Below are 26,994 nucleotides of genomic sequence, written 5' to 3'. Positions count from 1 at the left end.
AATAGTACTTGCGGTAATAAGATTTGAACAAAACAATTGTTTGTTTCACTAAAAACGTGATATTATTAAGTAGTTAATAATATGTCGTTATGTTAAAATAAAAGTAATATTTAGTATATTCTGGCATTACTGAACTGAATGTGGCCAAGGATTAACGACACTTGACTGGTGACAGCAAACGGTGCGACATGTGTCGATGTACAGGTGCCAAAGTAAAAACACAGACCGACATAGTTTATACAGCGACAAGGTGCCAAGTGAGCTATGACACTAAACAAGTTGGGGTCTTCACGTCTGTTATGCGATTTTGTTTTTGAAATCGGATTATATCCAAATTATTATGGCGACTTTGACTTCTCACTACTGCTAATAACTTGGCGACTTGAGCTGAATTTTGGTGCAGGAAACGTTCATTTTACTAGCAAGATTAGGGCCTGCATATATGTATTTGTGTATTTGGTTCATCTAGTGATGAATATGAATGCAACTATGAAAGAAAGATACAGATCGCTGTTGGCTGTTAGGTGCATCCCTAGTGATCATATTATTGAAATAGTAATAGTCTTTTGTGATCATATATATTAAAGTAATGATACAATATGTTTATAAATGTTCAACACCAAGAAACTGTTTTCAGCCGATAATATATTAATTTTGTTTAGCAGATATTTAGTTCATGAGGAATTAATACTTTAAAACATATAGTCTTATTCAACTTACTGTGCTAGCACAACAAATATGATATTCAACCTGAGTCCTACCTCAACAGCTACACCTGGAGTATTTCGAAAAATTGCATGTCACAGGAGTAAAATCATGTGTATGATTTATTCTAAATTGTTTAATAACAAAGATGTTATAAAGATTGCGACTTAAATTTAAAAAATGCCTAACAAACAAGAATCATGTTTGATATTTCCACTTAAATACAGTACACAGTTAATTGTTTGATGTACAGTATTTTATCTACACTGAACAACAAAAGAAACAGAGCTATTTTAATTTATATATTTTTTCATATTAAAATTCATTTGGTGAACAGACTGACAAAATGGGCCTAAAATGTCCACATGACATTAATAATTGTAATAAGCACAACACTTAATGGGATTCAAAGTAAATCATTTTAAATAAATTAAAGAAAACTAAATTAAATTTCGCATTTCTTTTGTGGTGCGGTATTTTATGTCATACCTTCTTGCACTTCTTGTAATTTCATTCCCAATCCATCTGTGTTGTAATTTAATTGTTGTAAATGTATAAATAATAATGTCTATATATGATTGTATATCTCTGAACTCATGTAAGTGCTCTACATATATAGTGAAAACCCTTTAAACCAGACATCCACAGGACCAAGTTACAAGTCTGATTATTAGGGCAATCTGGTTTTAAGAGGTTCTGTTGTTTTCTGGGGAATCTGATACATAAAAAGGGACCAAGAAAAACATCTGGGTTTTTTTTAGAGAATTCCAGGTTATGTAGGTTCCAGTTTTGATAGAATTCCAGGTTACATATAGGATCCAGTTTTGATAGAATTCCAGATTACATAGGTTCCAGTTTTGATAGAATTCCAGGTTACATATAGGATCCAGTTTTGATAGAATTCCAGGTTACATATAGGATCCAGTTTTATAGAATTCCAGATTACATAGGTTCCAGTTTTGATAGAATTCCAGGTTACATAGGTTCCAGTTTTGATAGAATTCCAGGTTACATAGGTTCCAGTTTTGATAGAATTCCAGGTTACATAGGTTCCTGTTTTGATAGAATTCCAGATTACATAGTTCCAGTTCTGATAGAATTCCAGGTTACATAGGTTCCAGTTTTGATAGAATTCCAGGTTACATAGGTTCCAGTTTTGATAGAATTCCAGATTACATAGGTTCCAGTTCTGATAGAATTCCAGGTTACATATAGGATCCAGTTTTGATAGAATTCCAGATTACATAGGTTCCAGTTTTGATAGAATTCTAGTTTACAGATCGAGGGTCCACTTTTTAGGGGTTTCACTGTACTTTGCAGTTGTTCCTTATGAAAATCAATACTAAATTACTGTGATGTCATTAATATGGATCTTTTTACCGTTGAGAATCATTAATGGAATTCCAAGTGGTGTAATTTATAACGCTATATCGAGGACAGTGTGAGTTGTTAGCTCGACGTGTCGTGTGGTAATGAAATAATGGACTGGTAATGTGATAATCTAACCTGTTTCAGGACGGACTGACTCCACTACACATGGCGAGTAAGGCCGGTCATATTGACATCGTCCGCTGCCTACTGCTGGCTGGGGCTAATGCTGACATACCAAATAAGGTAATGATATATGTATTTATTCTCTTCTTTTTTTTAAAGTTCTGTTGCAAAGTTTATCACATGGGGGTTGTGTGAGAGGCACTGTAATTTTTTAAAATTGTAATATATCTGCTAAGTCTGCCATATCTGGTGTAATAGTGGTCGTGTTATGTACTGTCCTGTCTGTGGGATAGTGCATACAACAGATCCCTTACTGCTAACTGAAAAGAATAGCCCATAGAGTGGTAGCAGCGGGTTTCCTCTCTTATTATTTGTGTAGTCCTTAACCATATGTCTGATGCCATATAATCGTAATTAAAATGTGTAGAGTGCATCGTTAAATAAAGCATTACCTTTTTCCTTGTTTTACCTATGCTTCCATAGTTTAAATGTTTAAACTTTCTATTTTGTGGGTGATGGCTTTATAAAAACAACTGCCTCCTGCCCAGCCCCGTGTGATAAGCATAATAATTATAGTGCCACCTGCCTGCCCTCTATAATCAATTCTAAAAACAACCATTACTGAATGTAACGGGCCCATATCCATTGAAGTATGTACCCCTATGAAAACATTTAAAACATAGTAATAAAAATGACACTTTTTTCAACAGCAAACAAACACTCATACCCAGCCCACACCACTACCTCAAACATAATTATATCCTAATTTTAAACTTACTTCACTTGTTTAATGTTCATGTACTAGTATATGTGACTCTATAGAGTCTACATGTATATTACACCAATTAGTTTGCTGTTAGAATACATTCACAAAGTAAATATACTCAAAGGCAAAAGTTATTGTGACTTGGACACCCTCACTACTGACTGTGTGAACTTCACTCTGGACCCCCTCTAGTGATGTGGCTCATTTGCATATGGCAGGTGCGCCCTTTTCATGGACTACATGTATTGCTCGTTTCCATACCTTCGGACATTTCTCTTTCCATGTTATAACGTTTCATACACGGCAGTAAAATCTTATCATCCATTATCTTTGTCTTTTGTGTGTCACAATAACTTTTGCCTTTTAGTATACATAAAATGTTGCATTTAAATTTTAGTCTTTTTAAAACATTAGTATATTGCCTTATATATGACACTGTCTTTGTTTAACGTGTTTGTTTTGTGTTTGTAGGATGGAGTTACTGCAGAGATCATGGCTTTCGCTCAGGGATTTTCAGCCATCGGAGAACTTCTCGGCAAAGTGCATGGGGTAAGATATATAGAGATTATTATATGAGCTTGTGTATCATACTGATTTTACGATATGAGTGTTGGGATTCTTGTATTGCCCGAGTGAGAGCGAGGGTAATCTGTGAATCCTGACACGAGTTTAATTAAGTCAGTATGATCCACATGTGAGTTTAATCATTTCTTTATTATGCATATTAGAATGTTATATTTTTATATTTTATGAATAACAAGGACCATCTCAAAATGTTTCCAATGTAACTAGAATTAGATGACGAAATTACGTCATTTTGGTAAGCGATTTACACAGAGCTAAGACTGTTATGATGTTGCTTTCCACAATTATGTCATTCGTTGATAACATGAAATTGTTCGAACACACGTGTGTCATATTGGTTATATTTTCCTGTATATCTTGAACTATGTGGATAATAAATATTAATAACAGCAATTGTGAAACGAACTTGTATTACAGTCAATATCTTTGAACCTTTAATACCAAAATCTTTGGTAAAGAGACTCCTGAGTTTGTTGCTTTTCTAAGGTGTTTCCAACTAATAAGGTTGTTTTAAATGACTACACAATTACACTTTAAAAAAAAAATTCATGTTTAGAAAATCAGTGTCTCTATATCCAGTGTGTCTCTATATCCAGTATCTCTATATCCAGTGTGTCTCTATATCCAGTGTGTGTCTGATTGTCCTGATTTCTGTACTAGTTTAGCCCCCATGCTCCCCATACGCCAACATTTTTACATACTTAAAATCTAGTTTACTGTAAACATTAGAATGACCAAAAACACATTGAATATACAGATATTGATATCATTACCACCCATAATTATTTGTGTTGGTCACATGCAAATAAATGAATTCATGTTTTAACAACACCCCAGCATAAAATGATATAATATATAGTCCGTCTCATCATTCTATTAAAATGTTTTTTGTAAATAGTTTCAGTTTGGTTTGACATAAGAAGAAAAGTAAAATTGTTTTGGAAATAACAAAGAAATACAGTTTGTGTGTGTAATTTACAAATCTATCTGCTCGGAAATAAATAACTTGTAGTAAATTACATAGTATGAAAAAATGCGATCCTTGTGGAACGGACTATAGATATTTTTAGATTCCATCATTTAATCTCACACAAGCACAGAATCCTGCTAATTTCGCGACCTGTAAAAAAAAAAAAAATTGTAAATCAATTCATTTGTAGTTATTTATTGTAAAGAAAGGTAATACTGGCAAACTAATGACACTTATATCTGTGATAATTGACAAATATACTACTCAAAAGAATTTAAGGGTCAGACGATATTTTCGACATTATTTTTTGAATGTCAATTATATTAGCTAGACCATAATGTCACGCATGGTATTGTTCCATTTTGACGAAAGTGGGTCTAAGCAACCCATAAATGAATTAAAATCCACTGTCATTGACACTGTCGACTAGTTCTAATGGCGAAAACATGCTTACATTTGCACGTAAATTAGGGCGAAAGCGAAAGGTCTGCTAAGTGCCCATAACTTGCTTTTTCACAAAGCGCTTCATTTGCACGCTTTGCACGTGTATTCCATGTTCCCAATGCTGAATTTCCGTATAATTGGAGCTTGCGTTCGTGTACGGTGCACACTCCAAATTCGACAATGGTACGACGTCAACTGACTATCGAAGATCGAGGAAGGGCTTCAGGATAGCAATACGCAAAGAAATGTTGCTCTGAGACTTGGTGTCAGTCAGAGTGTCGTTGGCCAACTGTGGCAACGGTACCAAGCAACGAATTCTGTTCGAAATCGTCCACGTTCGGGAAGACCCCGAAGCACTACAAATAGAGAGGACCGCTACATCACCAATATGGCTCTACGTCAACACACAACCACTGCACGCCGATTACGTGACAATCTGCGGACTGCCGACTGGAACTCGAGTGTCTGATCAAACCATACGCAATCGTCTGAGAGCCAATAATCTACGCTGCCGTCGCCAGGCTGTTCGACCACCACTCCTACCACGTCACAGAACGGCCAGACGTCACTGGTGCACGCTTCATCTGCGGTGGCAATGTGTTCAGTGGTGTCGAGTGATGTTCACTGATGAGTCCAGGTTTAGTCTCCAGTTCAACGACGGTCGGGTTCGTGTCTACAGACGTCCTGGGGAGCGCTTCGCTGACGTTAACGTTAGACAATGTCACCGGTTCGGTGGTGGCAGCGCCATGGTGTGGGGCGGCATCTCTATCCACCACAGGACCCCCCTCTATGTGGTGGATGGCAATCTGAATGGAATCCGCTATCTGAATGAGATTATCCGGCCATTGGTTCTCCCAGGCCTTCAGCAGATTGGCGGCGGGGCAGTTCTGCAGGATGACAATGCCAGACCCCACCGCGCCAGGGTGGTAACGGACTTTCTCAGACAACAAGGTATTGCCAGGATGGATTGGCCAGCATATTCTCCTGACTTGGCCCCAATAGAGCACGCCTGGGACGAATTAGGCAGGAGAGTTCGGGATAACCATGCCCCTCCGGCCAACCTTCATGATCTGGGTCAACTTCTTATGGCAGAGTGGCAGGCCATTCCCCAAGAGTTCTTCAGACATCTGATCAGCAGCATGAGGCAACGATGTGTCGAGTGTATTCGCGCCAGGGGTGGATTCACACACTATTAAACGAATGTTCTAATGTGTAAAATCCATGTTTGACAACCTTCAACTTTGACAGCATGTCATGTGACTTTCTTGTATACAGTGACGTTTATTTGTGGTTTTTTGTAAATATGGAACAATAAATAAAAATTTTGGTGTAGTTTACATCATCAATCTAATACACTCTGAAACTTATTTGGTTATAAATTTTTTACCCTTAAATTCTTTTGAGTAGTATAAATATACATTATTCTGAATTTAAATTGTTCCGACTTGTTTTCAGGAAAAAGCTGCAGTGTACATTAACCAGCTGGTTCCGCAGCCCCATCCGATCAGTCGCATCAAGCTGAAGATGCTGGGATCGACGGGCGTGGGCAAGTCCATCCTGGTGGAGACGCTCAAGTACGGTTACTTCGGCAGCTTCTTCCGCCGTAGCAGACTGGGAAGTAACTCGGGGTCAACGCGAATTAAAAGTTAGTGTTCCTTTAGTACAGCTGAAGGTTTGTTTTGTTTTTTTCTCTCTTCCCCCTTCTCCTCCCCCCCCCATTGTCCACAAACATGATTTGGTATCATGGCTGTTTTATGATGGTTAATTTCTTAATGTTGAAAACTAAGTACATTGTGTTTACTCCGCAGAGAGATATTATATTGAAAGTATATTCAAATTTATTACCCCAGCAGGCACTCATAATGGGGAAAATAAAAATCATAATTTCTTCCTGAGAAATTATCATGCATTGGTACACTACTATTGGACGATTTGACGTCAAATATATAAAACCTTTAGTCAGTGCAATATTGTATAGATGTTTGAATAAATACATTGTGTTTTTATTAAATATAGGACAAAACATCGGTCCAATCCAAATAATATAGTGTTGAATAATATGTTTAAAAATAAAAATAAAAATTGTAATTTCTAACTGTGATGTGTTAAATGTAGAAAATATAGATATACATATGATTTAATGCATAACTTTTCTGACATAATGATTGTCCTCGTAATAAAAGAAGATTATAAAAATAGTTAATTTAACCACATACAATAGATTTTTATTTTGTCTACAGAACATTTATAAATGATTAATTTATACAACAAAATTATTTATTTATACATTTATTACTGCTTAAAATATCTTCTCCAATACTTAATTAAAAGCTGACTTAACTGTTAAAGTTTTCAAATCTTCACATATTTGGTGTAGGTTTTTGTGTGATTGATTTTCACATGTTTTGTGTTCTGAATTCTTAGGTAGAGGGGCGGGGTGTAGCCCAGTGGTAAAGTGCTCGCTCGACGTGTGGTCGGTTTAGGATCAATCCCTGTTAGTAGCCCCACTGGGCTATTTCTCGTTACAACCAGTGCACCACGACTGATGTAACAAAGGCCATGGTATGTACTATCCTGTCTGTGGGATGGTGCATGTAAAAGATCCCTTGCTGCTAATCAAAAAGAGTAGCCCATAAAGTGGTGAGAGCAGGTTTCCTCTCTCAATATCTGTGTGGTCCTTAACCATATGTCCGATGCCATATAACCATAAATAAAATGTGTTGAATGCGTTGTTAAATAAAACATTTCTTTCTTTTTCTTTTTTCATAGGTAGAGGCAAATTATCCCGCCAGTTCAGCTTACCAACTCCACTGTGCTACTCCGTCGGCAATCCAGTGTATACCAAAGGTGTTGAAATTCAGCAAGTCTATTTATCAGGTACACATTTCAAGTTAACACAATATGTTATCGAAGTATTATGCTGATTGTAAACAATGAATATAGAATGCTGAACATTGTGCTGCTCTGTCGGCAATCCAGTGTATACCAAAGGTGTTGAAATTCAGCAAGTCCATTTATTAGTTAATGTAACACAATATTTTATCAAAATATTATAGTGATTGTAAACACAATGAATATGAAATGCTGAACAAAGATTTTTTAAATATATATTGTTTATATATAGGGATGGTTTTTGATGGGTTGAGATAGGTAATCAAATTCAACAGTTCTTTAAAATTTACTGAGTTTGTTAATATATTACTGCTCCTGGATCCAGTCACTGGCAGTGCAGAGACTGTGCCATGGGGTGGATTTGCCTGAACCTTTTGACAATATTAATAGCTTCTCAGTAATATATTAGGTCTGCCCAAGAAATAATCAAGTTGTGGGTTGGGTGGTTTGAGGGGCATTTTTCCCCCCATAATTTCAGATTAAAATGTTTTCACACTATCCACATAATTATAAATTTATATTAGTGACCCTGATTCAAATGTATATTGTTAAAATATATGTACTTTTCTCATTAATTTGTAGTTACTTGTAAATTATCAGGGATTTATTCAGGCGTTCTGTGGGCCTGAACATAGGCCCTGACCCAAAAGAAAGTGGCACTAAAAATCCCCAATTTCTGTACTAAAACTCCCAATATTTATTATGTATATATTTAATTATGTCTTTTGTAATAAATTAGTTTAACAGTGGTGTACTTCAGCACTCAGTGTCCTAAAAAAAAGTATTATTTACGTAAGCTAATTTTTTCATTCCCATTAAACATGGCCAAAAATCCTGGATAAATCTTTCATTATTTTATCATTGTTAATTTAGTTTACCCATTTCTAACTGTGTGTGTTAACCGTGTAGGTGTGGGAGACCTGAGCAACTGGGATTATCTAATTGTGTGTTAACCTTGTAGGTGTTGGTGACCTGAGCATCTGGGATTTTCTAACTGTGTGTGTGTTAACCTTGTAGGTGTGGGAGACCCAAGCATCTGGGATTTTCTAACTGTGTGTGTGTTAACCTTGTAGGTGTTGGTGACCTGAGCAACTGGGATTATCTAATTGTGTGTTAACCTTGTAGGTGTGGGAGACCCAAGCATCTGGGATTTTCTAACTGTGTGTGTGTTAACCTTGTAGGTGTGGGAGACCCAAGCATCTGGGATTTTCTAACTGTGTGTGTGTTAACCGTGTAGGTGTTGGTGACCTGAGCAACTGGGATTATCTAATTGTGTATTAACCTTGTAGGTGTGGGAGACCTGAGCATCTGGGATTTTCTAACTCTGTGTGTTAACCTTGTAGGTGTTGGTGACCTGAGCATCTGGGATTTTCTAACTGTGTGTGTTAACCTTGTAGGTGTGGGAGACCCGAGCGTCTGGGATTTTCTAACTGTGTGTGTTAACCTTGAAGGTGTGGGAGACCTGAGCAACTGGGATTATCTAATTGTGTGTTAACCTTGTAGGTGCGATGACCTGAGCATCTGGGATTTTCTAACTGTGTGTGTTAACCTTGTAGGTGTGGATGACCTGAGCATCTGGAATTTTCTAACTGTGTGTGTTAACCTTGAAGGTGTTGGTGACCTGAACATCTGGGATTTTCTAACTGTGTGTGTGTGTTAACCTTGTAGGTGTTGGTGACCTGAACATCTGGGATTTTCTAACTGTGTGTGTGTTAACCTTGTAGGTTTGGGAGACCCGAGCGTCTGGAATTATCTAACTGTGTGTGTCAACCTTGTAGGTGTGGGAGACACGAGTGTCTGGAATTATCTAACTGTGTGTGTGTTAACCTTGTAGGTGTGTGTGACCTGAACATCTGGAATTATCTAACTGTGTGTGTGTGTTAACCATGTAGGTGTGGGAGACACGAGCGTCTGGAATTATCTGTGTGTGTCAACCTTGTAGGTGTGGGAGACACGAGCGTCTGGAATTATTTAACTGTGTGTGTGTCAACCTTGTAGGTGTGGGAGACACGAGCGTCTGGAATTATCTAACTGTGTGTGTGTTAACCTTGTAGGGGTGGGAAACACGAGCGTCTGGAATTATCTAACTGTGTGTGTGTTAACCTTGTAGGTGTGGGTGACCTGAACATCTGGAATTATCTAACTGTGTGTGTGTTAACCTTGTAGGTGTGGGTGACCTGAGCATCTGGGATTATCTAACTGTGTGTGTGTTAACCTTGTAGGTGTGGGTGACCCAAGCCTCTGGGATTATCTAACTGTGCGTATTGACCTTGTAGGTGTGGGTGACCTGAGCATCTGGGATTTTTCGGGCTACGAGCCGTACTACATGGTGTACGACCACTTCCTTGGTGACACCAACTGTATTCACATGGTCGTGTTCAGTCTGCAGGACTCCTACGACGAGCAGATGGCTCAGGTCATATTCTGGCTCAACTTCCTTAAAGCCAGGGTGCCACCCGATCTCCCTATAGGTTTGTATTTTAAAGTATTTATATATCTTATCATGCATAATACAAACATATTCTGGCTCAACTTCCTTAAAGCCAGGGTGCCACCTGATCTGCTGTGTATTTTAAAGTATACACATAGAAAAAAGTTAAGCAACCCAAGATATAATTAGCACTAAAATAGCCCCATTCGTAAAAACTGCAAATTACGTGACGAATATGTCAAGAATGGTGTTCCATCGAAATAATAGGAGAGTACAATGACAACTGTGATGTCCCACAACAGAACGACATGCACATGCATCATGCCACACATGCTTTGCGCAAAATGCAGTATCAATACACTGCACTTGTTGACATTTAACGTCACTGTCTTGCATTGTTGAAGTTAATCGTTGAATATGGCACATTGACGGTTATCGGAGGCCCAAAGATGACGTATTATTGGTATACATGCGACCGGCATAACCTTCAAAAGTATAGGACGTCAACTGGGGTATTATTACACTGTAATCAGCAGACTGATACGAAAACACGGCATACCAATGCGTAAAGGATCTCCCACGTCAGGGAGACCACGCATGACATCACAGCGCAAGGACTGGGCCCTGCTTCGGCTCGTACATCGTCAACCCTTTGCTACGTCTCCTGTTCTGAAGAGCCAATGGTTACCCAATAGACGGATGTCAGCCAGAACAGTGAGGAATCGTCTGAAATGTGCGGGATTGAAGGCCAGAAGGGTCGTCAAGCGTCCCTTTCTTGCTGATCATGATGCGAGACGCCGTTTAGTGTGGTGTTTGGCCCGGAGAGGTTGGAATCTGAGGTCCTGGCGAAGAGTCCATTGGTCCGATGAAAGCCGGTTCCTGCTCCATGCCACAGATGGCCAACTGAGAGTTTGGAGGCATAAAAATGCTGCCTACACACCCAGGAACATACGACCCCGTATGGTGGAGGTTCAGTAATGGTTTGGAGTTGCCTGTCACATGATTGTAAGCTGGATCTTGTTACCATCCAAGGCAACATCAGTGGTGATCGGTATATTCGTAAAGTCCTGCAACCAGTTGTTGTGCCGCATTTTGACAACCATCCACTCGCCACCAGACCTCTGTACATGGATGACAATGCTAGGCCACATCGTTCCCGAGCAGTAACAGCTTTACTCCAAACTAAAGCTGTGACGACCCTACCCTGGCCGGACATGAGTCCTGACCTAAACCCGCTAGAGCATGTGTCGGACATCTTGGGGTATTGAGTACAGGCACTGACCCCACCTGTGCAGACTCTGGCACAGTTAGAGGCAGCTCTTCATCAAGAATGGCAGCAGTTGCCCATGCAGCAGATCAGACGACTTACTGGAGGGATGAGATGAAGGGTGGAAGCTGTCATCCGGGCACGTGGTGGGTTTACCCCCTATTGATGATTTGTGTCATGGATGTCATCTGTGGACTTCAAATGACATTTTTCATCATCAATTATGATGTTGACTTGTGTTTCTGACTCTGCACCTCCATACTTATTGTGCCTCAGTTTTTGGCTCAAATACAGCTTATTGGAATTCTTCTCGGAATCAAAATTAAAATTTCAAAACTGGATACACTTGTTATGTTTTCTTACTGTCAAAGATGTATTCTTGCAAAACACATTTGTTTTTCCGAGGTTATGTTATCAGGCTTTCAACGCCAAACCTCGTAAGACTGTGAAAAATACAGGGGGTGCTTAACTTGTTTCTTTGTGTATATTTATACATATATATCTAAACGTGTACTATACCAACATATTCTGGCTCAACTTCCTTAAAGCCAGAGTGCCACTCGTTCTCCCTATAGGTTTGTTTTTAACATATTTATTTATCTCAGTGCCTATGTGAATAGATGATTCAGGTCATATTCTGGCTGAATTTCCTTAAGTCAGCATGCTAAGAGATCTTTCTGTTTATTTGTATTTGGTTTATTAGTCCTCTTCTGGTCCAACCGAAGAGGACTATAGGTTTTATCTCCATCTGTCTGTCTGTTCATCTGTTTGTCCCATATATAGTTTCCCGGATGTTTTTTTCACAATGCCTTGAGATATTGAGCAGAAATTTTGTGTATAGCTTTATCATGTACTGTTGCAGATACGTTTGACATACTTGGCATTTTACCCATTTGTCACAGAGTTATGACCCTTGAATATATGAAATATGAAAAGTTGCTGAGCCCGGTAGGGAACATGTATTGGTTTAGCAGTACTCTCAGCATGCTTGTTAAATTAATACACCAATACACTTATGATGTTAAGCAATGATATGCATTAAGTATCATTGAACATACATACAAGTCCAATACTTGAGTATTGCTTTAAAGCCTGATCTTCGTATAGTTTTGAATTTCATATTTGTTTATATGTTTAGCACTTTTCATATGCACCGGCCTTGGTGGCAGCGTGGTAGGCCATCGGTCTACAGGCTGGTAGGTACTGGGTTCGGATCCCAGTCGAGGCATGGGATTTTTAATCCAGATACTGACTCCAAACCCTGAGTGAGTGCTCCATAAGGCTCAATGGGTAGGTGTAAACCACTTGCACCGACCAGTGATCCATAACTGGTTCAACAAAGGCCATGGTTTGTGCTATCCTGCCTGTGGGAAGCCTTGCTGCTAATTGGAAAGAGTAGCCCATGTAGTGGCGACAGCGGGTTTCCTTTCAAAATCTGTGTGGTCCTTAACCATATGTCTGACGCCATATAACCGTAAATAAAATGTGTTGAGTGCGTCGTTAAATAAAACATTTCTTTCTTTCTTTTGTTCATATGCACTGAAGCAAAGTATCATCAGATATACCCATTTGTAATAGTTCTAGCAATATATGTTGGTTTATGTGGTGTGTGTGTGCACACATGGGTGTGTTTGTTTAATTTTATAAATATTTATTGTCATGTATAATCATACATATTTCATTATTTGATTTTCACAAGGTTTTTTTTATATATCACATACATTGTTTCTCAACCAGGTCATTGTGGTAGACTTCCAAATACACCCAAAGTCTTATTGGTGGCTACCCACGCTGATAAGGCTGGTTGTCATAGAAACAAGGAAAGCATTTACTTCAGTCCAGAGGGCAATACAATTCTAGCCAAGGTGAAGCAGATGTTCCAGTATGACCTTGACATTGAGGATAAATTGTTCGTCCTTGATGCCACAGTTGCCGCAACAACAGAAATCAAAGTGTTGAAACTTCATCTTGCAGAAGTCAAAAAAAAAATTGTATCGGTAAGAATTGGTCATCATTGGTCATCATTTGTCAAATACAGATGAACCTTCTCAAGTGACACCTCCGTGAAATGTTTTGAAAACTATAAAACTATGTCGATTATTTTATCTCTGCTTAGAATGCAATGTTTCTCTCATTCCAATGAAACTGGTAACAAAAAAATTCTGTAGCTAAAATATGAATTGCCATAGGTCATGACCTTACGGGTGGCAGTATTCTGTCACTGGACAAACATTATTGCTATGGGTTGAAGGGATAGTTTCTTGTTTTTAATTCTGTGTTTAAAATTGACGTACATGTAGGTAGGCTAAAATTGCCAGAGGTGACCATTTTGCCTGTGGAACAAACCATTCAAAACTGCTGTAGGTACATTTGTAACAAATTGTGAAGTTCAAGCCTATTTGATGTCTACCACATGGTTATCTCAACACTTAGTTTAGATAGTGGGTGAGGAAACATACGGACTACTCTTACTGAATAGAAAACTGGGATCTTGACAGTATTGATTTCAGCTATGTTTAATTTGTCATGAATATGATAATTGGCCTTGAAGTCAAGGTCATGGACTAATGTGAATTAGTGCAGTAGCTTTCTCATTTCATAATCTTAGCAGCAGTGTATTTCTTCTCTCATAATCTAAGTGTTGGGGTTTTGGGTATGGAAGCTACTCCCTTCTCAAAGCTAATTTCATAATCTTAGCAGCAGTGTATTTCTTCTCTCCTAATCTAAGTGTTGGGGTTTTGGGTATGGAAGCTACTCCCTTCTCAAAGCTAATTTTCTTCTTTTGTTTTCTTCTTTTTTCTCAGGAAGCATGACCCCAACCCCCTTATAAACTTTTCTTTTCCAGTCTAGACCCCCTCTGCATAATTTCTTGCATGGGCCTATGATGTTTTATAGCCAGTGATAAGTTAATTAACCTTTTGTTAGATAAACATTTAAAAATATTTTTTGTTGTTTAGTTCAATAATATTTCTGATTTTATTTTCAGTCTTTGCCCAAGTCGAGTGGTTTTCTAGATGCAGTTATATGTAGTCTACCAACATGGAGAAAGGCTTCGTCAGCCTTTCCTGTGTTGTCCTGGCAACAGTTCATGGAGTATACGAGAATGAAGGTTAACCCTTTAGCAGCGGAAGAGAATCTCAAACAGATATCGGAACAGCTGCAGCTCATGGGAGAGGTCAGTCGGTCAACTTGGTTTCTTAAGGTCAGGAAGGAAAACATATTTCATTTAACTAATCTCTCACCACATTTAACTAATCTCTCACCCACATTTAACTAATCTCTCACCACATTTATTTAGGGGATAGTATCACTGTAATTTCGTTGTCTTATTTAACTAATCTCTCACCAAGGATTTGTCACAAAATTTGGATTTAGAGACCAGACGAAACACAGTGATATTATGCCTATTGTAATACTACACCAATTAGGAGTATCTGTAAGACATTTTATTGTGTTTTTATTAAAGAAACCACACAATTTTTTTTATCTATTCTGCTTACTTATGATATTCAATGAAAATGCTTGTAAAAGTATGACGTAATATTTTTTTCGTTCGCTTCACACGACGTCACTGACTTAGGAGCGAACCAAATGGTAAATTTATCAGCATTGTAGTCTTGTCTTTTGAACATAATTTATTGTAATACAGGATACACTAAAAGAAATATTTTCGTTGGCTGTTAATTTCTGTTACAAGACAAATAGAGATGATTGGACTTACATTTGTGAGCGGTGTTTCAACCTCATATTGAATTATTTTGAGGAATTCGCCTGGTTTAATTTTGTACAAAAACCACGTTGATGGGGTAGGTTTACAAGTTTATAACTTGCTAACATATTTTCACTTAAAGTCTATATAAATGCATAAACTAATATGCATTCACTAAAGGACAAGTATTATTTTCAAAAGTTTTTCAGAATTGTGCGGTATTTTAAAGCAGCTAATGTTGTTTAAAATTGCGTTTAAAAAATCAAGTCATTTCCATCTTGTCTTCTTTATCAATTTTATTGTCACAAAAAGTATGTTCTAAACAAAAATAAAGTACTTAAGATTGTGATATACTTATTTCTGATGAACCTGCTTGCACCCTTTTAAGAACACAAACTAGAAGAGCAGACCACAAGACACATACTGGTGACTGCTGCGATCGATCAGTGACCGGACCTTACCCAGTACTTGGGGTGGGTGGGTACACGTTCATTGCTGCTAATGAAGTGTTTAAAAGTTAAATAGTAACAATAACATCATTTTCATCTGAAGTCAGTAATTTTGTGGAAAATTATTTATATCGACATTTAAATATAATGGTAGATGCAGAATTAATATACTAACGAAAACACCAAACATGAGGCTAAGTGACAGCATATTGGACGAGTTCTCAGAATTTTGTTATTGTAATAAATCCTGGTTGCCCATGACAGCATACATCTATCGTCTGATTTATCACGAAAATTAACCAAGGGAGAAAAGGCTTATATGAAAGTTGTATTAGAATTATGGTTAACATATGGTTAAGGATCACATCGATAAGCAGAAAGGTATGTTTTATCCCACAGACAGAATAGTATATACCTTGAGTTTTGTACCACTTGTGGCTAAAATAAGAAATAGCCCAACGAATCGATCGCATATCAGGCAAGCACTTTACAACTGGGCTACGTCCTGCTTCTCTTGTCATTTTAGTAAGTAATAATCATTGGCAAAGGTTTTGCCCTTCGTCCACGATTTTAAGCTATAACAATTTTCAGAAATTGTACAATAGTAGGCTACAGATAAAAACTGGATTGCGTTCCGTCAGACAAAATGGGAAAATGCTGCACATTGAGAACTAGTCAAATCATTATTAAAATGTTAGCATTTCTTGCATTGTCCCGTGTCGGACCCCTGGCTATCCAGAGATGGGACCTGGGATAGACATGCTCGAAACCTTCGTGGTATATGAGCATGACAAAATTATCCGCTCCGCTCCGCATTTCTAGCTTTTCCCCGACAGCAACCTAGATACTGTAATTTGAAATCATATGCTACCTGGGCACATTCTACAAGGTCCATTCAACACTTGTACATTGTCAGATGTTGGAGGTAATACAGGGAGATTAAACACCTTAAAACCTTTAGCTCCTGCAGCATCATACCTTTCTCTTTTTAATTTCAGATCGTCTATCTCGAAAGTGAGTTCGTCCAAGACCTTGTTGTGTTTGATCCAAAGTGGCTGTGCTCCGACGTAATTGGCCATCTGGTGTCGCATGACAAGATTGTGCAGACGCGGGTCACTGGCTGTTTCTCCGTGGATGAGTTCCAGCTGATCTACTCGGACACCGACGCCGTCGACCTGCTACAGGTGCTAGAGGCGTTGGAGCTGTGCACGCCCTGTGATAACGATGGTGACATAGAGTATGAGTTCCCCTGCCTCAACTTTGTTGAGACTCTGAACGGCCTGTGGCAGCGTGACCTCAAGCGCTATGCAAACGGTGTGTACGGGGGTGTCCGGATACACACCAGCTTCCAGACGGGCGCCCAGCTCAAGTACCTGTTCCCGAGGATCCAGGTGTACCTGCGGCGGAACATCGCGGCGCAGGAGAGCGACGAGCCAGACGACTCGGACCTGTACCAGTGGCACCACGGGACGAAGTACTGCTGCGGGGACCTCGAGGGCATGATCGACATGGACAAACACGAACAGTACCTGGAGGTCAAGGTGCGCGGCACCGAGGACTCACGCAAGCAGCTCTTCTACTTCCTCGAGGACCTGGTGACCATCGTGGAGCAGGTGGTTGAAAACGTGTGTCCGGGGATCTGCACCGAGCGGTACACGCTCAGCCCTAGCCAGCTGAAGGAACACTCGAAGATCGTCCGCAGCTACTCGCCTACGGAGATCCTCCGCATGCAGCTGGAGGACCGGCACTCCATCGTGCTGTCTGGGGAGCAGCAGGAGGAGTTCGTCGACATCGTGTGCATGGGTTCACAGGACATCCTCGACAGTATTATTCTTGGAGTGGACCTCGACGTGTCCCACCTGACACTGCACACGCGCAGACTCCTGTGCTACCTCCTTGACCCGTCGGAGCCAATGGGGCGTGACTGGTGTCTCCTGGCGGTCACCCTCGGACTGTCAGACGCGCTGCCCACACTGGACAGTGAGAACTGTTACCAGGTCAGTCAGACGGACCGTGTTCTCGAGGAGTGGTCCAAGCAGCACAACGCCAATGTGAGGCAGCTGCTGCTCAAACTGAAGGAGTTCAATCGGATCGATGCCATGGAGGCGTTGTTGAGGACGGGGATTCCTTTCAAAGTGCCTACATTCGAGGACCAGTCGACTGAGGAGAGTACCAGTGCGGTGCCGCAAGTGACTAATGCATCAACCAATACTTTATCAAATCTGTCTCGGTAGATGAGAAAAATATTGTCCTTTTTTTTTTTTAATCATGTCTTGTTGGTTTTTTAAATATTATATTAAAAAAAACCTAATATGCCAAAAGGGTTGTTTGGAAATTAATGAGTTTCCAGTTTTAAATTCAGAGAGATCAAATGTTAAAATTTACTATGAAACGTTAAAATGATGGATTAAAAAAAAATAATACAGTCACTAGTCTTTAAGCTATTTAAAAGTATAGTTCTTAACTTATTATATATTTTAAAATTTTATTTGGTAGTTTTGTAACATTAATTTTACAGTTATTTGTTTTTAAGAGGTAAAATTAAATAATTTTTATTGCATAGTTTCCCACATTATATTTCTTCTTAACCTTCCTTTTAAATTTATTATACAAACGTTTTAATTGGATATATAAAATTGTGATAGGATCTTAACTTTTCTCCTACTCAAAAATCAATTGTCAGACCATATGAGTTATTTCCCTTTGCTACACAAGCATACTTAATGTACATGTGTATCTATTTTCCATCCTCTAATAATTAATTTAACGGTATGACTTTTCATGATCATCCTTTTAAATTATTTTCCCACCTTTCTCAATCAGCATATCAAATAAATATCCAGCAAGTTATTTTGGGGTGTTTTTTCTTCACAAACACAAAATTGAAATAAGATCTGTGTCCATGCTTAAAAAGCTTTAAGAGTCTCAACTCAAATCTTTAATTATTTTACATGCATGCAGTTTGCATGCGTTGCTATGACGGTGAAGCTAAAGACTTTCTTAGAGACTTGAGTCTAGACTTTAAAAGTTTTGAGGCATATACATGTAATTAAAAATATGCAATTGGTGTATGTTTATGTGGTAATGTATATACATATATATATATATACTTCAGTAATGGTTGCAAAGTCAGTTCTTACACCTGTCAAAATAAAGGTACGGTTAAACCCAGGGCCCATATTTTTAAAGCTATCTTAGTGCTCTGATATTGTAAAACCATTGTAGGCTATGACGTCACTATGTGTCATACTAACATCATAGCCCACGACAGCTTTACAATATTGTAGCACTAAGATACTGTAGCTTCTAAAATCTGTAGCCTGGATTTCATCCGTCATTTCTTAAAATCATGTCATACTGAAATTTTAATTTGCCGAATGAATGTCATTAGTAAATTCGCCTAAAAAAAAAGAAAAAAAAAGCAGCAATTTTTTTTAAATCAAATAAATACAGTTCTTTAAGGAGACTTAATGTTTTGTTATATTTTGTTTTGCAAACTACATCTTGAATCTTGAATTTGGCTACAGCATTCTTGATCAGATTTGCTAAACTGCTAATAATTAATATTTTGGGTCTAGTTTAATCCCTGATAACATGTTTGTGTAATATATGTACACCTTTATATTTAAATCTTAAGCACACATTAAAATTATATGTTGCACTAAAATGTTGGTTGTTCATTTACTTTTTAAGATTCATGTTTCTCAAATTGTGGTTTTTAATTCCTTGTACAACACATTTAATTATGGGGAAACCATACATGTGTATAAAGGGTTATTTTTTATTTATTTATCAGATTTAAGAAAAGACATGTTGCATCAGTGTCGTAGAAAGCACAAGAACAGTGAAATAAAAGGGGAAAAAAATCTACATAGGTGTTCTGATAACCGTACGATGTCCATGATATGATACATCAATTTACCGCACCTCTATTGTGATACATATGCTGAAATTTGTTTTTAAAAACTAGTGCCGAATTTACGAAACCAGTTTTTCTTAAATGTAGGTGTTAGTTCCACATGTGTAAGTCAAAAGCAGGCTTTGTATATTCAGCTCTTAATGTTTTCATTAACGACACCACTAGAGCACAATTATTTATTAATCTAAAAATGTCCCTATTTAAAATAGTGAAATGATTTAACAGGTTTTTTTCTTTAAAACTTTGGGACTTTGGACTACATGCAACATGTCTGTGGTTTAAATGTGATATCATGCAACATAAATTGTACTTGACTCAAAATTATTTTGTTTTAGAAAAATGTCAGAAAACTGAAAAACATTTTCTCCTAATTAATTAGTATGCAAATTGAAAACAAAAATTAGTTAATCTTTTCCTGTTCTTTACAAATAATCACTAAGTCACTAAATGAATACCTGTATCTCTACCTATAATGTTACTAAAATATGGTAAACAGATTGCAGGTTTAGGAAACAAAAAATTTTCAATCAAGGGTAGTATAGTAATACATTTCTAGGGTAAATCCAGTTAAAACATCTTTCTGGGGGGTTGGGGACGGGTGTTTTTTGTTTGCATTTAGCTTTTGAAATGAAAGTAACATCGAAAGAAATTTGGTCCCAAATATAATGCAATTGACTGTTAACTATACAAATTGGAATTACTTTTTAAAATGTACATGTATTTCAAGATTAATATGTGATTGAAGTACAAATGGTTTTCATCATAGGTGTCAAAAAGAGAGGGACACTTGCCCCCCCTCCCAACTGATGATAATGCATCCAGTTAACAATATACCCTCCCCCCCCCCCCCCTGTATTTTTGGTATCTTTATTACAAACTAGAGAGGGTTTTTTCTCCAAATGTTATTGTCCTTGGTTTTTATGTTTTAACCACCAACCAATTTTTTTACCAAGTTAATTTTAATTTATCCTGAAATGTTTTGATGTGATAGGGTTTTACAGTTTTACAGATTTTAATTGTTGTTTATGTTAAACCACTGGAATGTACTTAACTTGACGCAGTTTTGACTGCAATTTAAAGCTGCTGCAACCTTCCATATCAGCATGGTGTTATTTTTGTTCTTTGTCATATGGGTATGTTACTGGAAATTTGCTGAATAAATTATGTGATATTGTTTGTATGACTTGGTCTTGATGCAGGTGATATGTTGACAAGTCAAATGTAACTGGTTTCATCCTCATCATTTTATATTGTTCTCTTGCAGTGTGTTTCTTGGGAAAGGCCAGTACAAGACTAATAGAATCTATCACCGTTGTGAGGTATAGATAAGGCAATTCCAACCCTTGGGACAAAATGTTGTTTTTTGTGAGGGCTGAGGTTTACCGAGGCCCTTACAAAAACATTTTGTCCCGAGGGTTGGAATCGCCTTATCTATACCTCACAACGGTGATTGATTTTTTTTCTTGCCCATTTAATTACAGTAACAAAACATTAATTTTGTAAGCTACGTACGGTTTGTTTATTGTTGACCGATTCGTAAACATTTCACCTACAAACAATGAAACTCATTTAATCATACACTGAAAAATATAGTCCAACTTTTGCAACGACATAAAAATGCATCGCTAAATATAAAGTTGAAAATATTAATTTAAGTATTTTTAAAACAATGATACAACATGAAATGGCAAACAGAATTTTTAAAACCATGAGTTGTGACGTCAATCGTCGTAAAACGTGAGTTAAGATGGTCACGCCTATGTAGAAATCATCTAGCCCTTGGGTCAGAAAGATTTTTCTAGCACCGTGCAAAAGCTGGATAACCCTATCCAGTGGGCAACAAAATAGCATTTGAAGAGTTCATTTCCAAAACGCTATATATCCATGATCTTGCTGCAGTTCGACATAGCATATATATATATCACATGAATAAGATTTTTCGTCAGGGTCCTCTGTCTGATGGGATTGGGAAAATTAATGTAATTTCATCACATTTGGGATGGGTGGGTTTTTTCAGCCACTGAATGATACAGTTGATGCACTACTGTTAAATTAATTTATTAGAAAAGACATAATAACAAAGATATTCACACATCAAAATAGCAATTTTCATTGCCTGTAGTTTGGTTAGGGACCGTTATCTGGATAAATCCCTGATGAAGCACAATTTTGACATTATCTTCAATGTGTATACTATAGACTGCATTTTGGCGAAACTTTAATGTCATATTGTGGAGTTGTTCTAACATAAGTATACATTCACAACCAACCTCAGCATTTGGAAATTGGCGTATATTGTGGAACTGAACTTTTCATTTGTTTACAATTTGTTTAGTCTTTATTAAAATGTACAGGGGTGGGAATTCTCCTCAGATCAGCTGTTTTCCTCTCATGGAACATTGAATTTCCTCACATTTTAATCGTCCTTGCCTCCAAAATGTGTCAGATGGCACAGATTTTAACCTAGGATTTCAAGAATTTCTGGGACCCCTCTAGATTTCCTCTTTTAACAGTTCACCAATTCCCACCCCTGAATGTAACACTTTGCTTATCATTATCATTTCCTCCATTGATCATGCTTCTGTTACCAACGAAAATAGTCTTTCGTCTTTTATTATTTAATATTGAACTTATCGGGTATACATATATACATTTAGAACTGCATTTATGCAACATATTTACCTCTTAGTCATGTGTAACTTTTTTAAAATGGCTGTACGTTTAATCATTTATAAGAAATGCAGGTGTTAATTGCATTTAAATTAATCATGCAATGATCACCAGTCATAAATGGATTATAGATCGCCAAGAACACTTAATGTGGATTCCTGAAGCCAGTGCATCTGTTCTATATTGTACTACTAAACGTTTGCTACGGATATACCATATATATTTCATGGTAAACAGTTTGTGCACATCTTAAATTAGACCAATGTTGTTTTTTTTTGTTCCATACAACACCACAGTAATGCATGACTACATACATGTTTGATATTCAATAGCTGATGATTAATATGAAGTAAATTTTTGACACCCATGAAACAAGTGGGCAGGGCGTAGCCCAGTTGTAAAACGTTTGCTTGATGTGTGGTTGATCTAGGATCGATCCCCGTCGGTGGACCCATTGGGCTATTTCTCATTCCAGCCAGTGCTCCACAACTGGTGTAACAAAGGCTGTGGTATGTACTATCCTGTCTGTGGGATGGTGCATATAAAAGATCCCTTGTTGCTAATCGAAAAGAATAGCCCATGAAGTCATGACAGCAAGTTTTCTCTCTCAATCTGTGTGGTTCTTAACCATACAACCTTAAATAAAATGTGTTGAGTGCGTCGTTAAATAAAACATTTCCTTCCTTCTTTCCCATCAAACAAAATAAATGCAGTTGCTTTACTTGACATCCGTTTTCCCCCCAATATCCCTAGTGAAAGTTAAGTAGTATATTATTCACCCACATCTTTTAAAAAAAACAAAAAACACCCAAAAACAATAGCTTTACCCATGCCAGTAGCAGTTAGAAAATAGTGAAAATGTCTTGTGCGGCCTTTCCCCTCTATGTGTCTGAAGTTGTCTTGGAAGAAAACATGTGAATCTCAGCCTGTTCCATTATGCCATCAGTTTGCCATGCTGGAAGATTATCTGTATTACTGTCACCACTGCTTGTCAACAAACACCATGCAATATTGAAACCATGTGCTTCCATGTATGTATGTATGTATGTTCACACTTGTTAGTGTGCTATTTTATTTTGACTTTTGTAAAGTATCAAGCATTTGTATTGCTGCATATATGTTAACTTATTTTTCAAAATAAATTTTTTATATGCATCCAGGTTGAATTGTTTTTTTTTATCTTCGAAAAATTAAAATCAGAGTAAAGGAGTTGAATAAGTATTTAATGATGTCCTGCATGAAAGCTGATCAGGTAAACATTCTAAAATTATCAATAAAACCGTGTAAACTGCAGTTTGAGTAGTAGCTACTAGGTGTCTAACACAGTTATTTTCACATTTGGTTGAGAGAATGACAAGAAAACAATTCTCTTTCTCACAGATAAATAGCAACATGGAACCAAATGTTTTAATCACCAGGGTAAGGATTTAGTTCAGTCAATACAGTGCTCGACTGAGGTACAACTGTTACAGAAGGGGCCATGGTATGTGCCATCCTGCAATTGGAAAAAATGTAGCAGGTTTCATTTGAAGACCACTTGTCAGTTATCAAATGAATGACATGCGATGGCCTACGATTAATTAATCGATGTGCTCTTGTGTCGTTAAAAAAAAAAAAATCTTTACCAACAACTTCATGTAGACTTACGCACTGTTTTTTTGTGGGGTTTTTTTTTTTTTAATCGCTGCCTTTGATTTAAGACACCAAATCCACTTCCACCATTTTACACCGACAACAAGAAGAAAAACTAATCGATAGAGGTGAAAATGGATTTTATATTGATTGTATCAAAACACTTACAAAAACTCAACAAAAATAACAAATAAAAACGAATCATTAGAAAAATAAACTATGGCATAAATGAGATATGTCATATACTAACATAACAGTATAAGAATATTTGTGTGATGCCACCAGACACTATTTAATCAGTCTCTATTTGAAAACAAGTATTTGCTTAAGGTCACCTTTCCATGAAAGCGATTCCACTCACTATTCTGCATGCGAGTTACTCGATATAATTTATAATATATCTTTTCACTGAACATGTTCATGTGCATGGCCATTCAGCATGTGGAAATGAAACCTGCATGGAAAAACACTTTGATTTTCATTTCCATTAGCATATGGCAGTTTTTGGAGTGAACAATAAAATATGGAATCTATTTAGAACTATACGGCCCTCTTTTCCACTAACACAATTCTGTGTGTGTGTTTCCGTGAGTGGAAATGTGTTTTTCCATATCTGCGTTTTCTCAAGTGGATTACTAAGAAAATTTGACCGTATCAAAGTGTACTTTAATCCAAAACTAAATGCTTCATGTTATGTCACCATGCTGAAAAACTTGCACGAAAAAAATCACTAATCGAATACCCGCATACGAAATCGTGTTAGTGGAAAGCATTCCTAACAACTACAGGACACCTGGAATGCATCTTTAATTCGTTTCCTTTCCATTTCTGGCGGGACGTAGACCTGTGTTAAAGCGTTCGGACTGGGATCGATCCCCGTCGGTGGGCCCATTGGGCTATTTCTTGCTCCAGCCAGTGCACCATGACTGGTATATCAAAGGCCATGGTATGTGCTGTCCTGTGTGGGATGGTGCATATAAAAGATCCCTTGCTCCTAATCGAAAAAGAGTAGCCCATGAAGTGGCGACAGCAGGTTTCCTCTCTCAATATCTGTGTGGTCCTTAACCATATGTCTGACGATATATAACCATAAATAAAATGTGTTGAGTGCATAGTTAAATAAAACATTTCCTTCCTTCTTTCCTTTTCATTCTCTTATATTCGATACATATCAGGGGCGAGATGTAGCCCAGTGGTAATGCGCGGTCGGTCTGGGATCAATCCACGTCGGTGGGCCCATTGGACTAATTCTCGCTCCAGCCAGTGCACCACGACTGGTATATCAAAGGCCGTGGTATGTAGCATCCTGTCTGTGGGATGGCGCATATAAAAGATCCCTTGCTGCTAATTGAAAAGAGTAGCCCATTAAGTGACGACAGCGGGTTTTCTCTCTCAATATCTGTGTGGTCCTTAACCATATAACCTTAAATTAAATGTGTTGAGTGCGGCGTTAAATAAAATATTTCCTTCCTTCCTATACATATCATAATTATCTATGGACATTATGAAGTATTCTTTGGAGTAAGCACCTATTTTACTACAAAATATAAACATAAAATTTTAACTTTTAAACAAATATTGATTTCAGCTGCCTAATTATGTCCTTTGACCAACTATCTCTAACAATAATATATTACTTCATTTTGTTTTTCACTTCCAATAGTGTTTGTTGTAGCGAGTCTACTTTGCAAATATTCTGTTGAGCAAAATAAATATACTTGAACTATTAGCTTCAGATTTAGAGCCATTGTAGTCCGTTTAACATTAAAGTTAGGAATAGACTGCTTAAACTCTTATTGACGTACCTTTATCCAGTTAAAAGTTCAGGCACGTCCATCCCAAGACAAATCTCCAGCATGGCCAGTGGGTCAGCTTGGGACAGACGAGTCTTGCTGTGCATGAACCAATTTCACAAAACACTGTAAGCCTAGTTTTGCAGGTAAACATAAATGTACAACTAAACCATAATTCTTAATACTATTATAATAACACAATAAATATAGTTAGAAGTACACATATTTCATTTTCTTTTGTCCTTAAAATGTTCAATCTTCCGTAATGATTTTAATTTTTTCATGGAAAAAGATGCAAAACACATGTAAACTTATAACCGGTACAACTGCTAGTTGCAGACATAAATTTACAATGTTAAAATTGGCTTCCCGAGTCACAAACAGATTCCAGCACGTCTTTCTGGAATTTAGTTGCTTCACCTTTTTTTTCCACTTCAATGTCTCTACAAATTAACTTCCTTGATTGTTACCACTCCAATTATATGTCTCAACAGATTCCTTTTCCAGAATTTGAACATTTTGGCACATCTGTGTGGGCTTTAAATTACCCAAGTTTTACCAACTCTATTAAGTGTACTTGGTGTGAACGAGTCTCACTCCTTCCCAGAATGCCTTTCTGGGACATAATCTCTTCTGTCTCGTTGGGACTTTATTTGGTTACCAGTTCAAGCTTGTCTTTCTTGATTTAATTCGCCCACCCACCTCGAGTTTGACCATTTCCAACACATCAGTCTGTCTTTGGGTCTTAATTAGCAGTCTTGCCACCTCTTTTATTCTTGTGTGTAAATTTCTTTTATTATCCACATAGTTCAAGATATTCAGGGAAATACAACCAGTATGACCCACGTGTGTCATAATGATTTCACGTGCACAACGAATGATGTAATTTTGTAAAGCGAAGTCATAACTTAATGCGACTTCCCCAGTGTAAAATGTTGTTTTGTCATCTCAATTTAGTTACGTTTGAAACGTTTTGACATGGTCCTAGCTTGTTATTCATGAAAATATTTTAGATAATGTGAATAATAAAGAAATTATTACACTTGCGTGTGAATCGTACTGATTTTACGAAACTCAGATTCTCACTCGGGTAATACAATAATCCTGACACTCGTTTTGTATAATCAGTACGACACACAAGCTCGTATATTAATCTCTATGTATGTGAAAGAGTCAATGCTTCCTAGATGTGTCTTTCTAGGACATAATTTCTTCACTTTTTTCACTTTCATCTCTTTGGGACTTTTAAAATGTTTTTTTTATCCCAC

At 37.5% G+C, this 26,994-nt stretch overlaps 1 protein-coding gene across 2 annotated transcripts in view; it reads left to right on the top strand.

Moving 5' to 3' along the window:
• The window catches only part of LOC121386404 (death-associated protein kinase 1-like), a 182,544-nt gene extending 161,737 nt beyond the window's left edge, over window positions 1-20,807 (top strand). For both annotated transcript variants that reach the window (XM_041517293.1, XM_041517300.1), the window contains 8 exons: window positions 2,221-2,319; window positions 3,437-3,514; window positions 6,420-6,609; window positions 7,734-7,841; window positions 10,133-10,327; window positions 13,292-13,551; window positions 14,541-14,729; window positions 16,711-20,807. In XM_041517293.1, coding sequence (XP_041373227.1) covers window positions 2,221-2,319; window positions 3,437-3,514; window positions 6,420-6,609; window positions 7,734-7,841; window positions 10,133-10,327; window positions 13,292-13,551; window positions 14,541-14,729; window positions 16,711-17,946 — 2,355 coding nt within the window. In that variant the 3' untranslated portion in view covers window positions 17,947-20,807. The remainder of the gene's footprint in view (window positions 1-2,220; window positions 2,320-3,436; window positions 3,515-6,419; window positions 6,610-7,733; window positions 7,842-10,132; window positions 10,328-13,291; window positions 13,552-14,540; window positions 14,730-16,710) is intronic.
• Window positions 20,808-26,994: the final 6,187 nt, after the last annotated feature.

This window comes from Gigantopelta aegis, chromosome 2 (genome assembly GCF_016097555.1).
Source record: "Gigantopelta aegis isolate Gae_Host chromosome 2, Gae_host_genome, whole genome shotgun sequence".
Taxonomy (NCBI): domain Eukaryota; kingdom Metazoa; phylum Mollusca; class Gastropoda; order Neomphalida; family Peltospiridae; genus Gigantopelta; species Gigantopelta aegis.
The sequence above is the reverse complement of the archived record's forward strand: the minus strand, read 5'-3'. Positions and strand labels throughout refer to the sequence as shown.